A 21,806-nucleotide genomic window follows, 5' to 3' on the forward strand; every position below is an offset into this window, starting at 1 on the left:
AGTGGGGTGTCAAACACAGGGAACTTCAGTGCCATCACAAAGAAATCCGTAAGCATTTGTTTATTCAGCACATAATGGCACGGTGACAAGAAGTTTCTGTTTTATATCACTCACTCCTGTTACCTTCTTCTTACCCCATGAGTCCCTCACCATTCCTTTCTCACTGTGACATGATGGTTTATTTTCAGTGACAAGCACCTCTACCCAGTAGAGCTCTAGGAAGGGTCAGTGTTTCGAGGTTCTCCCTGCCTGACCCCTCAGGGAACCACACAGCAGCAGCCACATCACCTTAAACTAGGGAGATTGAGTGTGGAATTTTCTTGGTCCTGAGAGGTGTCGTTGTCACCTTATGTTTCCACGTCAACTGGTAATTCATGGTCAGGAACGTGAAAGGACAGGATTCCCTGAACAGATTCTCTCTGAATTTTACTGTAGTTCTCTGCTAATATATTACCTTACAAGTGTCTTGTTGTGATACATATTTTAAGTAAAATAGTAATACGGTTTGGGTAATTTTAGGAAAGCACAGCAACTTTTAAAATAAGACTAATTAACTTCATACACCAGCACGTTTATTGGGCTCAAAGATGTGCCAGCTGAGAAGGAAGAACACTTTGTCCATTGACTGACTGAGATTTAATTTATGTACAGTTTTGTCTATGTTGAAGGACCATTCTTTGTTAGCTGAAGTGAAAGTTTCTGCCTAGCATGGGTGTAAAAATATTGACTGAGTCTATAGAATATCTCAAACTGTCTCTGATTAAACAGCAGTTATTGTTTTTGTTTAATTTCCATTCTGTCACAGACTAATATTTATATAAAATACATTAAAAATGAGATACTGCAATGGTGAAATAAAAATTGAAGACATACAAGATTATATTTGATTCAACAGACATAAAAATACTCTGTCAGATTACTATAAAAGTTTCTAAATATTTATTCTCAAGCTTTATACAGACCTCATCACAGACCATTCATAAACACTTCCTGAACTGTTACCAATCCCAGTGTTACATATTTTGAGTGACATTGGTCTAGATGAACACTGTTGTGAGGTGCACACACATGAAGTGATCAGCATATGGGCAATAATCAGATACATTAAAATGTATTGGTATTTACTTATGTTCTTTAAGAAACAATAAGGAATTTGCTTCAACAAGTTCTTTGGGTGAGTATAAAGTAAGGGTTGAATTTACTTGTTAGCTAAGCAATAGCTCCTGTTTGTTTTTAAGTTGGTACTTTTACAAAGGAGTTAACTATTAATTATTATTATTTTAAAATTAATTATCATTAACTTTTTTGTTTGATGCTTTACATAATTATTTTATTTCATTTGTTCCTCACAGTAATACTGTAAGGTAGACATTATCTTCTTTTTTAAAATAAATTAAGTTTTACTGGAGTATAGTTGCTTTACAATGTGTTAGTTTCTACTGTTCAGCAAAATGAATCAACCATACATATACATATATCCCCTCCCTTTTGGACTTCCTTCCCATTCAGGTCACCACAGTGCATTAGTAGAGTTCCCTGTGCTACACAGTATGTTCTCATTAGTTATCTATTTTATACATAGTATCAATAGTGTATATGTGTCAATCCCAGTCTTTTTTATAGATTTTTTTTTATGCCAAAGAAGAATATGCTTAATGTCAATTTCCCATTTAGGCATAAGCAATCCTTTGTCTCTGAACCTTGCATACACTTATTTTTCAAATATTATTATGGTACCTTGTTAATGCAAATCCATGTCACACTCCTACATGATGAAACTCCAACCATTATTAATCATCTTAAATGTGACTTGGGGTCTTATTTTCTCCTAAATGTTGTCAGTGAAGTACTGTAGGTTTCTGCTGTTTTCTTTCAGCGAATTCAAGGTCGAAAAGCCAGCCTGGAGGAAATACAGCTTGTTCATTCTGAACATCACTCACTGTTGTATGGCACCAACCCCCTGGATGGACAGAAGCTGGACCCCAGGACACTACTAGGTCTGTATGGGCCTCCATTCTACTGAGAACAGCACATTCCAGCACTATCATTAGTCAGTGCTGCTGTCAGTTCAAAATACTTGGCAAGCAGTGAGACAAAAAATCAGCTTTTCCTACAGCACTGCTCTGTGGAATGAGTCGTTTACGATAGATGGCAATGTAGATGAAGAAAATCCTACATTAAAAAAAATGACACTGCAAGTTTCATGATGTTTACTTTTATTTGAATAGCATTTGTTCACTGTGTTTTAGCTGACAGGAATAAATGCACTGTGGAGTTTCCTTGCTTACATTTTTAAATTTTAAAAAATAGTATTTACGTTCTTTATGCAAATTTATCTTTACCTTTCACATTTATTTTGTGTCTTTCTGTTCTTTTTTCTATGACCTTAACAGACAAAGGGTATAATACAGCTTATTTTAAGTGAAAACTCCTTACTGCTACACCTAGAACACTGTATTTTATAGTAAGATTGCATTTTAAATCTTAATGTAGTCTATTTAATGCATGTTTTAATTATGGAATTAAATAGTAGTTGACAGAAGTAGAAAACTAATAAACATAATCTTTAAGTTATGATTTTTCAAAACTTTATTATCAGAGTTTAAAATCAAATTTATGTTTCACAGCTTTATATAGACTTTATATGAGTGATAGAAACAACAGAGTTTGAAGAAAGTTCATGACAAAACCTTATTTTAACTGAAACAATCTATTAATTATGTTTATTCATAATCTTTTACAATGGAATAACAATACATGACATGGCAATGTATGACAAAAAGATCATGTTTTAAATTTTTTAACTAAAAAGGTATTTGAGGACTTTTTCTTGTCCCTTTCTTTCAAATAAACCTGTTGTGTCAGTTCCAATTTATTGGACTCTTTCACACAATTCAGTATTATTTCAAAATGATTTTATGTTAACTGGTCCTAAACAATTCAAAAGTGTATGACATGTAGTAGGCAGGCATCTTGGAAAGCAATTATAAGGGGAAATTAACAGTTACCAATTATAACGCTAAAAATCTGCCCTTTTAAAATAAGTGGCAGGCATCCCTAAATTTATGAAGTAAAGGTATCTGGTTGAGTGTGTGTATGCATGTACATTCATGCAAGGTAGGGAGAAATTGACAGAAAGGGGAACACAGAAAAATTACTCAATATTTTTTTTGTTTGTTTTTTTGCGGTACGCGGGCCTCTCACTGCTGTGGCCTCTCCCCTTGTGGAGCACAGGCTCCAGATGCGCAGGCTCAGTGGCCATGGCTCACGGGCCCAGCAACTCCGTGGCATGTGGGATCCTCCCAGACCGGGGCACGAACTCGCGTCCCCTGCATCAGCAGGTAGACCCTCAACCACTGCGCCACCAGGGAAGCCCAAATTACTCAATTTTTAGAAAGCATATTATGAAAATCTGATGATGAAAATCAATTTGTATAGTAGAATTAAAGTTGTATATGGACTTCCCTGGTGGCGCAGTGGTTAAGAATCTGCTTGCCAATGCAGGGGACATGGGTTCAAGCCCTGGTCTGGGAAGATCCCACATGCCACGGAGCAACTAAGCCCGTGCGCCACAGTTACCGAGCCTGTGCTCTAGAGCCCGTGCTCCGCAACAAGAGAAGCCACCACACTGAGAAGCCCACACACTGCAATGAAGAGTAGCCCCCGCTCTCCGCAACTAGAGAAAGAGCACACGCAGCAACAAAGACCCAATGCAGCCAATAAATAAATAAAATAAATTTATTTAAAAAAATAAAATATTTAAATTTCTTTTTAAAAAAGAGTTAAAGTTATATAGTAACAAAGGACAGTGAGTCAATCTAAACATATATAATCTGTGTGTTTTTTTCTTCTTTCTGTTGAAGGAATCCATCTCTGCACATGCAGATCTTTACATAAAAGTACTTCTTTTGCTGTGGATACTGTCATAAATGTCCTTATTTTAACATGAATTAATAATCCCACCCAGTTTACCAAAATGATGAAGTAAACCAAACAATAACTTTCATGGTCTTCTGTGGTCGAAATACTGATGCATTGTAAAGATAGGAAGCTATGTATTTTGATTATTGTTAATTTAGTTAAGAGAAAACAAGTAGAAAACCTTCCCTATTTCTTTTCTTTTCTATATTTTTAAACTAGGTCTCAAACTATTATTCAACCTAAGCATAGGACTAGGTACTTTGGATTTAGTTAGGATAAATTTACACATAGGTGTTTAGATGTTCCAAGACCACCATTATTCCACATTTTAAGAGAAAGGACATATTTGTAAAAGAAATGAAATTTAAACTCTAGGAACTTTGAACTGTTTTACTTATGAAACATGGCAATACCACTTTTTTTAAAATGAAATTTGACTTTTGAGAAAAACTGATTTTCTCAAAACACACATATCATTTAAAGATTTGATGATTTAGAAATGAATTCTAATACATAATTTAGAACTTGGACAGAGGTCCTTTTCAAATATGTATGCATTGAAAACACCAAGTACCAATTATTTAATTTTTACAGTTTTAATCCAAATGGCCATTTATCTCATTAGTTTTGAATATTTAATGTGAGATAAAATTCATACAATTGATGATTTTAGAGTTAACTTTAGATACATATGTGGAGTTCCATAGGCATCTCTCAGGGATCAGTGCAATGATGTCAGCTTTGAGTGCAAGCTACAGGAGTAAAGGTAACCAAGGATGTTGCATTGCTAGGTCTTGATATTGAGCACTAAATTCAACTTTGATGATGCTTCTGAACTGTATCAGTTTCTCTCATGAATCCAGAAACTTGGCCAATTTTCCTCAATTCAGGGTCTCAGTTAAAAATCCCATTCTTTTAAAAGTTTAACTTTTCATAATTTTTTGTTCTTTGTGCAATTTGAATTCTTGTGGCTTGTTTTTTGTATCTAAAAGACCAGATTGAAGCTGCCATGTATGAATATATAAAAATTCATAGCCATCAAGATATTTTCTCTCTCTTTATCCCTTTCTTTTTCTCCCACACATCCTCTTCTTCCTCTGATCCCTCCCAACACAGATGGTGAGGGATGGTTTGTCAATGCACACACACAGTAAATTGAAATTTATTCAATTCTATGAATTCTCTGAATTTAATTGATACTACTACTTTTGATAGTTATGTTCTGGAGTTAGGAGGAAGGATTTAAACAAAAGTTCATTATGACCAGCCCCATCAGTCTTTGTATGTTGAAAGACATCTATAGCTTTTAAAATAATTAGATTTGAAAATGGGCAGCATTTATCTCTTTAAATACTCTAGACCCTGTAATGTGACACTTTTTTTTTTAAATACTTGATTATTTTAGCTACTAAATACTAAAGTTTAGTTAGTATCTACCAAACGTTTTAATTTTTATTTATTTACCTATGGCTGTGTTGGGTCTCCGTTTCTGTGCGAGGGCTTTCTCTAGTTGTGGCAAGTGGGGGCCACTCTTCATCGTGGTGCGCAGGCCTCTCACTATCGTGGCCTCTCTTGTTGCGGAGCACAGGCTCCGGACGCACAGGCTCAGTAATGGTGGCTCACGGGCCCAGCTGCCCCGCGGCATGTGGGATCTTCCCAGACCAGGGCTCAAACCCGTGTCCTCTGCATTGGCAGGCAGATTCTCAACCACTGCGCCACCAGGGAAGCCCCAAGGTGACACTTTTAAAACATTCTCTTTAGTCATTTCTGGTGAGAGGTTTTCCTTCGCATTAATATTCCTGTCATCCTTACTACCAGTTTTCGTTACCTTGTGGCTAGCTAGAGCTCAGTCCATAGGTGAGGCAATATAACATTAAAAAATAGAGTCAATTCAGTGAAATAAACATTTTTTGCATACTCCTAAATTTAAATTATTGATTAATTTGGTTGTTCAATATTATTTAAACAGTACTAAACTAGATTCTCCTCAAGTATTAAATCATTTATTTTCTGTATTTGCTTAGAGTTTAAGACTTTTTAAAATTACTTTAAAAATTACTTCAGTATACTGTAATATTATCTTTAATCTTTTTCACTGACTATGGAATGAAGAGCTCAGACATTAAAATATACACTATTATATATTTTAATTTCACATATGACATATGAATACATCCTTGCAAAATATTCAGTGATACAGAAATATCTTTGTTATGAGGAACAACTTAAGAAAACTTCTTACCCCTCCCCAAGCTATCCATAAAATTTTTTATGTATCTTTTACTGATGTCAGTATTCCAGTTTTAATATTTTTTTCATGATTTATTTTTTTGTTGACTTTTCATCTTTTTTCCATGAGCCTCCTTATATATAATGAGGTATCTTATTTTTTTCATTTGCACTTACATTTGTCTTTATCATTTTCCATCTGTTAGCAATTGCATTTGAAAACTGAACTCATACAATTTATTGTTTTCAAAATAAACTTCCTTCTGTGACAGTAAAATCTATTTAGACTTTTACTGACATGATGTGAATTCCATCACAAACCTGTTTTCAATTTTCATTATTTATTTCATTGATCATCAATAGAACAAATGAATTAGGATAAGTGAAATGGAGGTTTGTACCTGGTTCTACTGCTAATCTCCTGAGTGACCCATATGACTCACTTCAGAACTGTTTAACTATGATATAGAAATGCCCCCTGCCTTTCCTTTAATTACTTTGCAAGACAGATTTTAGTCTTGGAGGTTTAGGAGTAGTAATTTTTGTTTTCTCTATACATGTAGTAGATAATGTAGAAAATCAAAGTGCAGGTAAACAAAAATGATTAAAACTTCCATAAAATCTCAATTCCAAAAGATAGTCACAAGTAAGATTTTGGCATTTACTTTAAAGATACATTTATATGTATATTATATAGATCCCCCAAAGATTATCCTTTTTATAGTGATTTGTGACTTATTTGTTTAAAAAATTGTGAATGTTGAAGAGGTTTATAGTATACTTGGTCTTAGCTATATCTGAAGTAGAACTTAAAGATAAGTCTGTATACTTGAATAAATGCTTTAATATTTGGAGGATGTAAAAAATGACAGTGTATTTCATAAACTTTGTGGCTCAAAACATTACACTGGAAGCTTATATGTAATGAACAGCTGAGTTATTTATAAGTTATAAACAAAAAAGGTATTGTGATAAACATCCTGTAGGGCAATTGAAAAAAAATCTTGAGACTCAACTTTCATAGGTATGTGTTTGTTCATGTGGGGTAAAAGACTCTACATGTAATAATATATGCATTAATTTGCTTTGAGTTCTTAACTATCTGTAATTTGATCAGTTTCCTTCTGAGTCAAATGATAAATACCATGTGACATATTATGTGTTAATAAACACCAAAAAAATTTAAAACTATAATTATATTCCAATTTATATATTTTTTCATGTCTTCTTACTGTGTAGGTGACTCTTCTCAAAAGTTTTTTTCTTCATTACCTTGTGGTGGACTTGGGGTAAGTATGAATTTGTTTACTGCTTTTCAAAAAAAAATTTTTATTGGAGTATAGTTAATTTATAATGTTGTGTTAGTTTCATGTGTACAGTAAAGTAAATCAGTTATACATATATCCACTCTTTTTTAGATTCTTTTCCCATATAGGTCATTACAGAGTACTGAGTAGAGTTCCCTGTGCTATACAGTAGGTCCTTTTTAGTTATCTGTTTTATATATAGTAGTGTGTATATGTCAATCCCAGTCACTCAAATTATTCCCCCCTTTTCCCCCTGGTAACAGTAACTTTGTTTTCTACACCTATGACTCTATTCTGTAAATAAGTTCATTTGTACCATTTTTCTTTTTAGATTGTACCTACAAGCGATATCATATGGTATTTGTCTTTCTCAGTCTGACTTATTTCACTCAGTATGACAATCTCTGGGTCCATCCATGTTGCTGCAAATGGCATTATTTCATTCTACATCTTCTTTATCCATTCATCTGTTGATGGGCATTTAGGGTGCCTCCATGTCCTGGCTATTGTAAATAACACTGCAGTGAACACTGGGGTGCATGTATCTTTTAAAATTATGGTGTTCTCCAGATATATGCCCAGGGATGGGATTCCTGGATCATATGGTAATCATATGTTTAGTTTTTTAAGGAACCACCATACTGTTCTCCATAATGGTTGTACCGATTTACATTCCCACTAACAGTGTAGGAGGGTTCCCTTTTCTCCACACCGTCTCCAGAGTGTTTTGTTTGTAGATTTTTTGATGATGGCCATTCTGACTGGTGTGAGGTGATACCTCAATGTAGTTTTGATTTGCATTTCTCTAATAATTAGTAATGTTGAGCATCTTTTCATGTGCTTTTTGACCATCTGTATGTCTTCTTTGGAGAAATGTCTATTTAGATATTCTGCCAATTTTTCCATTGGGTTGTTTGTTTTTTTGACATTGAGCTGCATGAGCTGTTTGTATATTTTGGAGATGAATCCCTTGTTGGTTGCTTCATTTGCAAATATTTTCTCCCATTCTGTCATTTGTCTTTTCATTTTGTTTATGGTTTCCTTTGCTGTATAGAAGCTTGTAAGTTTAGTTAGGTCCCATTTGTTTATTTTTGTTTGTATTTTCATTACTCTAGGAGGTGGATCCAAAAAGATCTTGCTGCGATTTATGTGAAAGAGTGTTCTGCCTGTTTTCCTCTAAGAGTTTTATAGTATCTGGTCTTACATTTAGATCTTTAATCCACTTTGAGTTTACTGCTGCGTATGGTATTAGGGAGTGTTCTAATTTCATTCATTTACATGTAGCTGTACAGTTTTCCCAGCATCACTTATTGAAGAGACTGTCTTTTCTCCATTGTATATTCTTGCCTCCTTTGTCATAGATTAGGTGACCACAGGTGCATGGATTTATCTCTTGGTTCATTTCTGTCCTGTTCCATTGATCTATATTTGTTTTTGTGCCAGTACCATACTGTTTTGATGACTGTAGCTTTGTAGTATAATCTGAAGTCAGGCAGCCTGATTCCTCGAGCTCCGTTTTTCTTTCTCAAGATTGCTTTGGCTATTCATGCCTTTTGTGTTTCCATACAAATTGTAAACTTTTCTGTTCTAATTCTGTGAAAAATGCCATTGGTAATTTGATAGGGAATACATTTAACCTGTAGATTGCTTTGGGCAGTATAGTCATTTTGACAATATTGATTCTTCCAATCCAAGAACATGGTATATCTCTCCATCAGTTTGTGTCATCTCCAGTTTCTTTCATCAGCATCTTATGGTTTTCTGAGTACAGGTCTTTTGCTTCCTTAGGTAGGTTTATTCCTAGGTGTTTTATTCTTTTTGATGTGATGGTAAATGGGATTGTTTCTATTTACTGCTTTTAAATAACATAAACTTCCAAAAATATATCCTTTGATTTATCTGGTCAGTTGTGTTTAAGGCTGTTTCTCAGTAAAAGTTATGCTGGACTTCAGGTTATTATGGCTACATAATTTGTAGAGTTCAATGCCAAATGAAAATAGAGATCCCTTTGTTCAGAAATTATTAAGAATTTCAAGATGGCAAAAATACCAAAGTAATCCAAATATGGGGCCCTGCTAACTATAGGTTCCTGTGTGAAGCCACTTTGCTAGACTTCTATATTGCTAGAGAAAGGGTAATATGAGAGGGTTTATAATGTAGTTTCATAGCACAATTCAGTTTTCAGTAGAGTCATACTGAGTATGCATATGCGTTATATTCCTGGTAAAAATGGCATAAATTTCACAAAGCACTTTGCATTGTGGGACATTTTGTTTGTGAACCTCCTGAGGCCATTTTTGTCTTCAATAATTAACAAAGCCTTTTTGATCCAGGATATTTATACCATATTTCAAGGACAAATTTGTTCAAATCCAACAACATGTGAAGAAAAATGTCTACATTTTTGTGGATGATTAGAACATACCCTATAACCTGCAATATGTTTAAAGTTAACCCTTACCAGTAACAAGCCATCATCCTGTAGAACTGAGTGCTAACTCATGTTAGGACAAAGTAATTCTAGATCAAGTTTCCAAGGACTAAGGAATTTAAGTCAGTTAAGTTTCTTAGATATTGAAGGAAAGAACACAACTAGTCCTGAGTACGTTTTAGGTGATATTTTGCCATAACTAAATTTTATACAGGGAAATCCCATACATTTTCAGCTAATTCTGTCATTTTAGTGATGCTAAATTTTGCAAGGATAATCCTTCTATTCCTTCACCTGTGACTCTGCCTTCTAGAAATAAAAATGGCAACTACAACCAGTATCCATTTGGACTTTACAGTTTACCAACATGAACCTGAGGTTTGTAATAACTTTATAACATAGTCGTAATTATTAACACCATTTTGCTGATGAGAAACTGAAGGTTCAGAGAAGTGAGGTTATTTTGCTGAAGTTACTTAGTAAAGGCTGAAAGGCTGAAGGTATGAAGTTGACATGCATGTCAATGTGGAGGAGTTCCAAAAGAGCATTTCAGGTCTTTCCAATGCTCTCATCTTCAGCACACCAGCCGCAGCCTCTGGAGCCTAGCAGTGCATCTGTGTGGCTAATGTAGTGTGGTCCCCTTGATGGCAGCTCACCAGTGAGCTTTGCTTTTTGACTCCTAGGACAGGACAGTCACCATCCCACATGCTCATTTTTTGCAAACCTCCAGTAAAGCCAGGAGCTTGCAGAGTCATTCTAGAAAGCAGAGAATTTACTGACTTTTAAAATGGGTTTCATTGGTTTTTGCACTTATTTTCTGACATCCCAAGTGGCCATTTTTAGAGAAGGGCTGATTACCTACAAATGAGGAGGGCAAAGAATGAAGCAAAGTTAATGACTACTTAGTGGGTATGGTGATGGGGAGGAAATCAAAGACCTGAAAAGAGTGGTGATCATCAAACTCCCACTCACTTACAAGTACATTTAATTCATGATCCAGAGTTGAAATGAGGATAGTTCCCTAGGATCCCCTTCCCAAGTCTGACCTCTGCTGTGCCTATGACTCACTATGCCTTGAACATAAAATACATGTACTCAACTGTGCTAAACCCATGCCAAGTAAACTTCTTATTCTTTAGCAAGAACTGCTCTAGTAAATTTAGAAGTACCCAAAGAATGAATAGTGACTGCTGCTTCTGGCACAGTGGGTGTCATAGAATAACACCTAATCAGTATGGTGGCAGCAAAGGTGGTGGATAAATCTAGCTTGCACAAGTAGAAGCAGGAAGAGTAAGACTGGATTAGTTTGACTCCATCACTGCTGGAAAGCTCTGGAGAGAGGCACCTCTGTTTTTCAAATTGGCCTATAGGTCTCCTGGTGGTGTTTATGTAGGTGTAGGTGAGTGTGTATGTGTTGTGTATACCTACACTTGTTGCTGCTCTAGAGAACTAGCTTGATTCAGTGTTTTGGGGTTTTTTTTAGGAATCAGATTGTGTTCTTAGACATTCAGGAACCATCTTGACTCCTAAGATCTTTGGTTTTGATATAAGTCCTAAGAGAAACTCTGGGTCCTGTGGATTTGTATCCATCTAAATTTTAACCTCCAGGACAGTCCAAGACATATTAAGTATACAAAAGATACCCAGTATGAACATGGAGTGGCCCAACGTGGCAACATAGGGGCACACCACCAAGCTTGGAAACCACTAAAATCGCTTTTGTCTTAAGGCATTTCTTCCGGTTCATATTATCTAAGATGAACCCATTGGTTTAAATTCCAAAACACTTAATGATCCCCAGTTGCTGGGATAAACCCCAGTTGCCTAGAGTATATACCTTCCTACCAGATGGGTTTAATTTATACCTACTGAATGCTGATGGATTAATTGGCTTTTGAGGGGTCTGCCTGGGACATTATGAAATTTTAAAAATCTCTACCCCTTATTAGATTTTCCTGTAAAATTGCAGGTGATAATTTGGTCAAGTAGCTCAATGGGTGAATGGTAATAAGTTGCTTTAAAGTGTGCTCTCCAGAATTGCATTTTGGACAACAATCTCAAGGTTTCCAAATTCCTTTGTGTTTGGTTCTCATTTTGTTTCGTTACTATGGCATGACTCATTTCTGATTACTGTGTGATTGCACTGCAAGAAAATGCACCAACTGAAAAGAGCATTTTACCAAATCCCAGGCCTTGGTAGTCATATAGTGAAACAGATAATTAAGGGACTCTGGAAACAAAAGCTAGTGCCGGACCACTTTAGTTCTCACTCCTCAGGGTATATCACTAAAAATAGTGATCATTTTCCTGGCCATCTGACCTGCTGCTGTGTGAAGAAATCTTGAAGTCATTTCTCAGCCTTATTTTTCCCTCTTCACTTGATAGGCCACAAAAAAACCCACAAAAGCAAGGACGAGCAGGCTTTTATGATAATGTCGTCATCAGCTCCCAGCTTCAAACGCTTCTGCGGCTTTTGAGTTGTCATTTATAACTTGGAACTGAATCGACCCATAATTCCCCTGATACACTTAGAGAAATTGATAACAGACTCTGCACTTCTTTTATGGCTCGGAGGAGGCAACTCCAATCACATCACTATTGGCAGGCAATATTATTTTTTGACATGGTTGTAAAAGTATAAAGGGGCTTATGGCATTTGTTTAGATGAGGAATGGGCTCTCAAGCTGTGCTGGGGTTTACAGGACCAGATTAGTGAGAAGCAAAGGGAATATGATGTTTGCAAACAGGATATGATTTTATATATAAGTTTGGGTTTCATGCTCTGTTCCCTGGGGAAAGCCGTGCAGACAGCAGAGAATTCCACTTTTATCCTACAACAGACAAGCTCCTAGTGCCAAAAGGCAGAAAAATAAACGTGGTCAATGGGCAGTGTCAGACCCTTGATTGGAGGAGGAGGAGCTGTGGAAGAGGCAGAACAATTCCCTAGGAGGAATGAGGAATTGCAGAGCATGGGCAGAATCTGGGCCTGCCTAACTGGTCAAAGATGTGCCAAAAATGAGGCTCTGGGAGGTTTAATCAAGGCACCTTCTCCAGCAGCAGCTCAGTCAGTCTGTGAACATGACACTGGCTTTTTATTACGAACTTTTACTCTGTCCATATTCTCTTTGATGACACCTAGATCTGGCACCCTGTGAGGCTTATGGATGTCATTTTTTTGTGATTTTTGGGGGGAGGGGGAAATAGGGAGAAGGATTAGGTGATTGTGTGGAGGTAATTTTAGGCTCATTTCAATTGCTCAGAGGTTTTCAGGAGACATTTTAGTTATATACTAACTATACTCCTTATAGAGGAAGCAGGTTTGGATGAAATGTGTCAAATTTTCTTGAATTTCATCAAATTAAAAATGTAAGCTCTCCCCTCTATGGAAGGTACATGTATATTAATATGATATATATATATATATCATATATATACACACACACACATATTTTCAGAAGCAAATTCTATTCTTTCACTACATTTATAACTTCATATTATTTTCCCATTTATTATATACCACATTGGTCCTCCACATTCATTCCCCCAATGACAATTTTAAAAAGTTCCAGTGGCAAGCCTTTCAAAGACAGCTTTCTCTATTGTATTATAATATCAAGGAATGATTTATTTTATGACCAAATCTATGGACATATGGTTAAATTCAACATAACAGAAAGGTTTGGTTAATACATTTTTCTGCTGTTTACAGTGGTCTTCTTTGAAACAAAAAAATCAGTATTTTAGAAGGCATAACATGTGCCATCATAAGAGGGGTGAAGGGCAGGAAAAAATAAGATAAGACTCGTTGACAGTGATTAGACAAGGAGCAGGAATGCAAAGACTAATGAGGCAAGACTACTTTTCCCATTGCTCATAGCCTTTTCAGTGGGCTGATCTGGATAAACGTTGTGCTGTGGGAGCACAGAGGAGGGAGCTTCCAGAACAGAAAAGAAAGAAGAGGAGTGTGGAGGTTAACTCCAGCAGTTGTAAGCTGAATATTCAACAACAATTAGGAATGAATGTGTGTGTGTGTGTGTGTGTGTGTGTGTGTGTGTGTGTGTGTGTGTGTGTGTGTGTGTGTTCGGGGTGGGTTATGACTGTGGAGTAGCGGGGAGGCATCCAGGCATTAACTGTTTAGGCTCTCATAACACACCGTATTTTTGACAGACGCACTAAGCAGTTGTCGATTAGTAGGGAATTTTTTTCCTCAGATAAAAACAGAACCAAAACCTAATGCTTATGCCAAAATTTGGATATTCCTGAAATTTTGATAATGATTCAGGAACCCCTTCCTCTTATCTTAAGTATATGCATCATGTGTTATTCCCACCCAGTTTTCCCAGGCAAGCACAATGCCTTTTGTTACATCTGCAGAAAGAGGAGGGAATGGCATCTGTTTCTCACATGCAGTAATCAAGATAATGTTGATTTCTCTCATATTAATGGTCAGCTCAAACCTGGCTTGCAATCAGTGTTTCATTTCCTCCACTGCTGCTATCAAAGATGCATCACAATCCTCTTCCCTCCAGCACAATAAAAGGATCCACCCTGATTTGGAATCTCTCTTTTCCTCATCTTCTTTTCTAATTGTATTTGGATTTTCATTAGTTTTAAACTTGACGCAAATGATACTAGCAGGAACACCCCAGGGCACCTGGAAAAAGTAAAACAGATAAGCGGCCTTAATGAAATTGTTTTGAGAATTTTGTTTCATGCTGTGGATTCCACAAAAAGATCATGTTGCCCCAGACTTGGAAAATATAGTACAAAATATTATGCAAGCCAGGAAATTCTTTCTAAATAACAAAGGAAGTTTCCAGTATTGCATAAATTATGCTAATTGTGTATACTCAGTGATAGTTGCAGGGAAATAGACAACATTCCCCACAGAGATAGACATACATACATTACTCTGTGTTTACTGCGAACTGTAAAATTTTATAGAATCTTTAAATGCATGATGTCCATTGCAGGGAAGAGGAAAATTAGAAATGAAAACCTTAACTTCCTCCTTAATTCACTTAACTGTAGCATGCCATCAGTGATTAAATTCTTTCGATTGCTTTGACATTATGGCTAAACACAACAGGATGCATTTTGGGGTTTTGGGGTTTTTAAAAAATTTTTTTTATTTTAAGATTTAATTTCATTTTTATTTTTTTGGCTGCGTTGGGTCTTCGTTGCTGCGCGCGGGCTTTGTCTAGTTGCGAAGAGCGGGGGCTACACTTCGTTGCGGTGCGTGGGCTTCTCGTTGCGGTGGCTCCTCTTGTTGCGGAGCACGGGTTCTAGGCACGCGGGCCTCAGTAGTTGCAGTACGCAGGCTCAGTAATCGTGGCATGCGGGCTCTAGAGCGCAGGCTCAGTAGCTGTGGCGCACCACGGGCTTAATTGCTCCGCGGCATGTGGGATCTTCCCGCAGCAGGGATCGAACCCGTCTCCCCTGCATTGGCAGGCGGATTCTTATGCACTGCACCACCAGGGAAGTCCTGACAACAGAATGCCTTTTGAAATTTCATTTTGATTTTCTTATTTAAAGTAAAAATGAATATAACAAAACTATTAAAATTCTTCTGTTGTCAAAATGAGATAGCTTAGAAATGCTATCATCAAAGCTTTACACATGTGTTTTTTACACTCAGGGCTACACCACCTGTAAAAAATGACATATGCAACTATGTCAACCAAAGTAGTGTCAGTCGTAGGGAAGAAGAAAACATTCATTTCTGGAATTCCTTTTTCTGTCATTTTTCTCTGTTCATTTTCTTTACTGGCCTGTGGTTCTTGATTATAAACATTCAGACAAGAAAAATTGCACCTTAGAGTCTGCAGTTGCTGAAGGTTAATGGATGTGATGAACTTCAGGCTTTTACCTAACTCAGGAAATCTATGATTCTATGAAACAAAAATTCAGAAATTAAAACATACTAGAATAAATTTGAATATACATCACTGATTGTCACTTCTGATTGTCAAGAAAACATAAAACGTTAGGTCCAACAAAAATTTAGAGTTGACAAAGGAAATGAGACTACCTAGGAAAAAGGAATCTTTGGGACAGCTTCTGTGCTGTGCAGCCTGAAATGCAGATAAATCCAGGCTCACCTCAGACTTTCATTTTGATGTGAAAAAACTACATTTATGTTTTCCCTTTGTCACATTTCTACCCTGGATAGTTTCGGGTCCAGATATTCATCCTGTAACTAATATCTAATACATAGTATTGATATATCATTACTGGATTTGTCTTTGCCAAGTATTTTGGCAGAAAGTTTAATAAAGTATAACTATTATGATTCTCAAACAATACACATAGTTTTTCTTACAAAATCCCAAACTAAAATAAATTAGTTTACTGAATGCTTGAGCCATAGTAGGCAGTTCACAGCAGAGTTCCTAGGACTTAATCATTCCAAACCCCCAAGTAGAATCCATAGCTCCCAACTCCTAGGCCAGCAGCATTATTATCACTGGGTCGTGTTTTATTTTTTAAATGTAAAATAATAAGTAAAATAAAGGACTTGAAATACAGAGCGATGACGCACTTTAGCAATGAAGCATATATGTTGATTCATTGTTTTTATTGAGGCTAATAAGACTATTGAAGGACTAATACATTTGAGGATGATATGCATCCAAAACCATTTGGTTTATTTATGCTTTTATCATATTATAAATAATATGATTTATATGGTCTCTAACTAATATGTACTGTGGATACATTGTTATCCTTTGTAACAATCTTTAAAGACTTCTCAAAGTGATTCTATACCATTTCGAAGTGTAATCATTCAATCCCAGGAGACTTACTACTAACTGTGTAACTGAGGCTTTGTAGTCTACAGAAAAGGAAACTGAGGCTCAGAGAGGAGAGTGACTTGTTCAAGTCTCATAGTTAGTAGGTGGTGAAGTATAATAGAAGTCTCCCGATTCCCAAGCTCTTAACCACAGTTCTGTGCACACACAACTCACCATAATTTCAACCTCACATGATTGTCAGCACTCCTTTCCCAAATGAGAATAACCCTAACCGTAAGAAAAGCAAAATTGTTTCTTTTGCCAAGAACATTCTCTTTTTAATTGAAATTCCTATAAAGTATGAAATCCATGAACTCAGACATCATTAATTTGGGGTAAAAAATTACGTAGCTGTATACAACATTTCAACTCTAACTGGACCACTGAAGAATCTCTGGCCTTGGAGGAAACCACTGTGGAGTGGGTTAGAGAGAATCTCATTTCACACACCGACTGAGTCAGAGTTAATTTTATTAAGTTGCTTTTGGTAGGAATGGGGCTCTAACATGCATTGTTTAGTGAATAAAAAGATCAGCTTATTATGAAATACCCTTTACACAGTATGTACATCAGATTAAATAAAGAAGCAGTAGGAAAATACTGACATGATATTACTTGGCTGTAGCTGTAACTCAGTCTTGGTAGGACTGATCAGCAGGTCACTGAAATTGTGAATAGCAACAATGGGAACTCTCACGTTCCTTCACTGACCACATAACCCACAGGAATCCATATATTATTTGTCAAATCCTTTAGTCCACCAGTATCTTAACTAAAGATCCTGAGTCTCAAGATGTAGCACTTTGCCACAACAAACATGTTACTTCACTTATTCTTGTTATTGGCACGCAAATAGCAAAGAGATATTTTTCTGAAGATGAAGAGTGACTAAAAATTGCACATGTAAGGTCAGTAGAGCTGCCAGAAAGCAGTCGATCATACTGGGAGGGGGTTTGTAGTAGAGCATTAACGTACATGGCCTGCCCCTTGTCTCCTCCAGCTGCTGCATTAATAGTTCACGCCTTCTTTCCATATGGAATGTTGGTCACAGTGTTCATTCATCATATCCATGGTTTTCCTTGGAATCTGAAGGTCCTCCCTGTAGTTGCTCTGTTTCTTTTTCATCTCACCATGACTAAAGAAGCTAAGGTGTGGGCATTATAACCTACAAGTGATCCCAAGGGGATGGGCTGTCATTCATGTGTTCCTCCCAGTGTTGAACAAAAGAGAGAAAGCATGTGGTTTCACCCACCCATTGTCATCATAAATCCATCCCAGCTCCATTTCAAAGGTCTCAGGGTTTCAGCAGAACATCTAACATGAAATGAATACATACATTCGAAGAGCTGGCATGTTGTATCACATGGGAGAGAGGAGAACACCCATTGTTACAGGCTGCAGAGCCAAATGAAGAAGAATCCAATAAAGCATGCCATAGCTCCTCAGCCCAGAAGTAGGTCTCTCATCATTATACCTCAGAGGAAAAAAGTGATGATAACCCAGTTATAGTGGCCTCTCAAGAGGTTCTGAAGTGTTGCTACCTAGATGACTGCAGAACTATCCCTGAGAGGTTTTACAATTTTAGGGGATATGTCCTTCTTCCCAGCCCTAGAGTCAGAGAAACCAGTGCTGCAAAGTCTCTGTTAATAATTATTTCATTCATGTGAGTCTCAGTTTCTTCATCTGTGTAATAGGGATAATGAAGCCTCTCTCATTGTGTTATTGTGAAGATCAAATGTAATGATGTAGGTTATCAATGACAGCTGTGTCTGTAGAATGGCCACTTCCCCACTTTGACGGGTGGCCCTAATTTTTTCTCCTTTTTCAGAGAATAAATAGGCTGCTGTCTCAAGGGTGTGATTTAAAAGCTTCTTCAAAGCTCTGAAACCCTGGGGTCCCAACTGATGTTCTACCATTAGAATCCTGGCACTGTAAGGAGACTAATAAGCGGGGGAGGCCATTGTTTTTAGAAGCCCCTATGATGAAGCACATGAGCAAAGAACCTTGATTTAGGAATTGGAATATTTGGATTCAAATCTCCACACTGTCACAACTTGAAAAGTGTTTCTCTGACTGTGAAGTGTAGAATCTGATTCAACAGTACTAGATGGGGCCTGAGGTTCTGCATTTTTAACAAACACCCATGTGATGTCAATGCTGCTGGTCCATGGACCACGGTTTGAGTGACAAGATCCTATATGACCGTGAATGGACAAATCATTTAATTTTTCTGTGCTTCAGTTTCTTTACTACTTTTAAGCAGAGGTGATTAATGAAATGTGCTTTGTCTTTCTCCTCGGGGACAAACATGACATGCTTGGGGAATCTGGTTGACTAAGACTTAGACAAGCAGTCTGTCTCCTTTGGGCCAATAGTTACAGGGCAAGGAAGTTTCTATGAGGGGCAGGGGTGAACCATGACAGTAGAGGTCCAGGGTGCTAGGGGGAACTCCAGGTGATGCTGGATGCCAAGCCAGGGAAAGGAGGCACCTGATTCTGGCAAATGAAAGCTTCAGGTCTAGTTGTGACACTGACTGAGGAAAAAAGGATGGTTCTTCACTCAGTTGTGTATGTAATACAAGACCTAAATGGAAGAGAGATTTTTATGTCACATTTTATCTTTATTTAGCCACAGTAGAACACTGTCAAGACATATATCACTATGGAATGAATTTGTTTTCATTCATTAATTTATTCCCTTTACAAAAATTTATTAAGTATCTATTATGTGTCAGACCCTGAAGATATAGACAACCGTAGCCCTGCACGCACGGCGCTTAATGCTAGCTTTCATGGTATAGCGTTAAGAAGAGATCTACAGAACAAACAATAAAGAATATCTTTAAAAAAAAAAAACATCTTTATTGGAGTATAATTGCTTTACAATGGTGTGTTAGTTTCTGCTTTATAACAAAGTGAGTCAGTTATACATATACATATGTCCCCATATCTCTTCCCTCTTGCGTCTCCCTCCCACCCTCCCTATCCCACCCCTCTAGATGGTCACAAAAGCACTGAGCTGATCTCCCTGTGCTATGCGACTGCTTCCCACTAGCTATCTATTTTACATTTGGTAGTGTATATATGTCCATATATACACTACCACTCTCTCATTTTGTCCCAGCTTACCCTTCCCCCTCCCTGTGTCCTCAAGTCCATTCTCTAGTAGGTCTGCATCTTTATTTCCATCTTGCCCCTAGGTTCTTCATGACCTTTTTTTTTTTATTCCATATATATATTTGTTAGCATACGGTATTTGTTTTTCTTTTTCTGACTTACTTCACTCTGTATGACAGACTTGAGGTCCATCCACCTCACTACAAATAACTCAATTTTGTTTCTTTTTATGGCTGAGTAATATTCCATTGTATATATGTGCAACATCTTTATCCATTCATCTGTCGATGGACACTTAGGTTGCTTCCATGTCCTGGCTATTGTAAATAGAGCTGCAATGAACATTGTGGTACATGACTCTTTTTGAATTATGGTTTTCTAAAGAATATCGTTTAAAGTTCATATCTGTGTCAATCCACTGGGGCTGCCATAAAAAATACCATGGACTGGGTGGCTCAAGCAACAGACCTTTATTTTATCACAGTTCTGGAAACTAGAACTCTAAGTTCAAGGTGCTGGAAGGATTGGTTTCTCCTGAGGCCTCTCTCCTTGGCTTGCAGGTGGCTGCCTTCTCTCTTGTGTCCTCACAGGGCCTTTTCTCCGTGTGTACACATCCCTGATGTCTCTTCCTCTTCTTATAAGGACGCCAGTCCTATTGGATTAGGAACCTACCCTGGTGACCTCATTTAACATAAATTACCTCTGTAAAGGGCCTGTCTACAAATATAGTCACATTGAGCTTCAACATTTGAATTGGGGGTGGGGCGGGGGGATACAATTCAATCCATAACAATATCCATGTCTAGGGTTGACTTTGATTGAAATCCCAGCTCTGTGCCTTATCAGCTATGTAACTTTAGTCAAGTTACTTAACCTCCTAAACTCAGTTTCCTCTTTTGTAAAAGTGACTGTAATACATTTTTTAAGCTATCATGGGGAATAAATTGAGTTGTGTTTGTAAAATGTTTAACACAGTGTCCAACACTTACTAGGTATCCTTACTGCCCCATATCTCTTTCTTTAGATGCTGAGCAAAGATATTTCCTTGTTCCTTTCTTTGGGTAATAAATTTGATTTTACTACCTCTTGCACTGAATCTACTAATAAATTAGGTTTTTCTCTCTCAAATCTTTCCTACTCCCACCCCCACTATCAGTATTCTCAAAAAGAAAATATCTACTGGAATCTTCAGTTCTAGTTGTAAGAGTGGAGGCTTGATGATAGAAAAATATTGAACGTTTCAAATATCTCTTAAGTGGATAAAAGGTAATTATTCTATTCCCAAAATGGACAAATAAGAAATTTGGCTTGCAGATTCCATTATATGTAATGTAGAGTTTTAAACTGACTAAGCTATGTAGATATATTAAAGCTAAAATGGCTTAGAAATCAAATCACACTAAAACAATTTCAGTGATTTTAAAATATTTGATAATTTCTACGTTACTAAGTTGCTGTATGCAGAAATGTCTGGTCCACAATAGACTATTCATTTAAAAATTACACTTTACCTGATGCAATGCAAAAGTTGAAAAGATATTGAATTTCTTTTACAGTTAAACTTTTATACAACATGCCTAAAATGGTACAGAATAAGTACGATGATGAAAAACCTCAGTTTCTTTGTTGAGTCTGGTGTCCGTCAGGAGGTTTCTAGGGGCATCTGATCATTATTTAAAGTTTAAACTCAATTATTCAGAAATGCCCTGTGGCCCTAGAAGCAGCATAGCATAGCAGCAAGAGCTTACTAAACTGCTTAGTAGTAGCCAAGGAGTTTTGATTCCCAACTTTCAAGGGGAAATATTCAAGGAATCCAAGGAGCAGTCGTGTACTACATTGACCATGCACAGTGCATATGAAACTTGTTCTGTTAATGGGCACAATAGTATTACATTTAACTCTGGGAATATTTCCGAAAGGAATCAACAAGCTGCATTTAGATTATATAAAGGAGACTGTGCCTAAATTCCTTTTCTTCTAAGTCATCCTCTTTCCCTTTTAAATACTT

At 36.8% G+C, this 21,806-nt stretch overlaps 1 protein-coding gene across 17 annotated transcripts in view; it reads left to right on the top strand.

The window, feature by feature from the left end:
* Positions 1-21,806, top strand: part of HDAC9 (histone deacetylase 9) — a 1,021,922-nt gene that overhangs the window by 713,676 nt on the left and 286,440 nt on the right. For all 17 annotated transcript variants that reach the window (XM_067042606.1, XM_067042614.1, XM_067042608.1 and 14 more), the window contains 2 exons: positions 1,877-1,997; positions 7,390-7,439. In XM_067042606.1, the coding sequence (XP_066898707.1) occupies positions 1,877-1,997; positions 7,390-7,439 (171 nt within the window). The remainder of the gene's footprint in view (positions 1-1,876; positions 1,998-7,389; positions 7,440-21,806) is intronic.

The sequence above is a fragment of the Kogia breviceps genome, chromosome 9, assembly GCF_026419965.1.
Source record: "Kogia breviceps isolate mKogBre1 chromosome 9, mKogBre1 haplotype 1, whole genome shotgun sequence".
Taxonomy (NCBI): Eukaryota; Metazoa; Chordata; class Mammalia; order Artiodactyla; family Physeteridae; genus Kogia; species Kogia breviceps.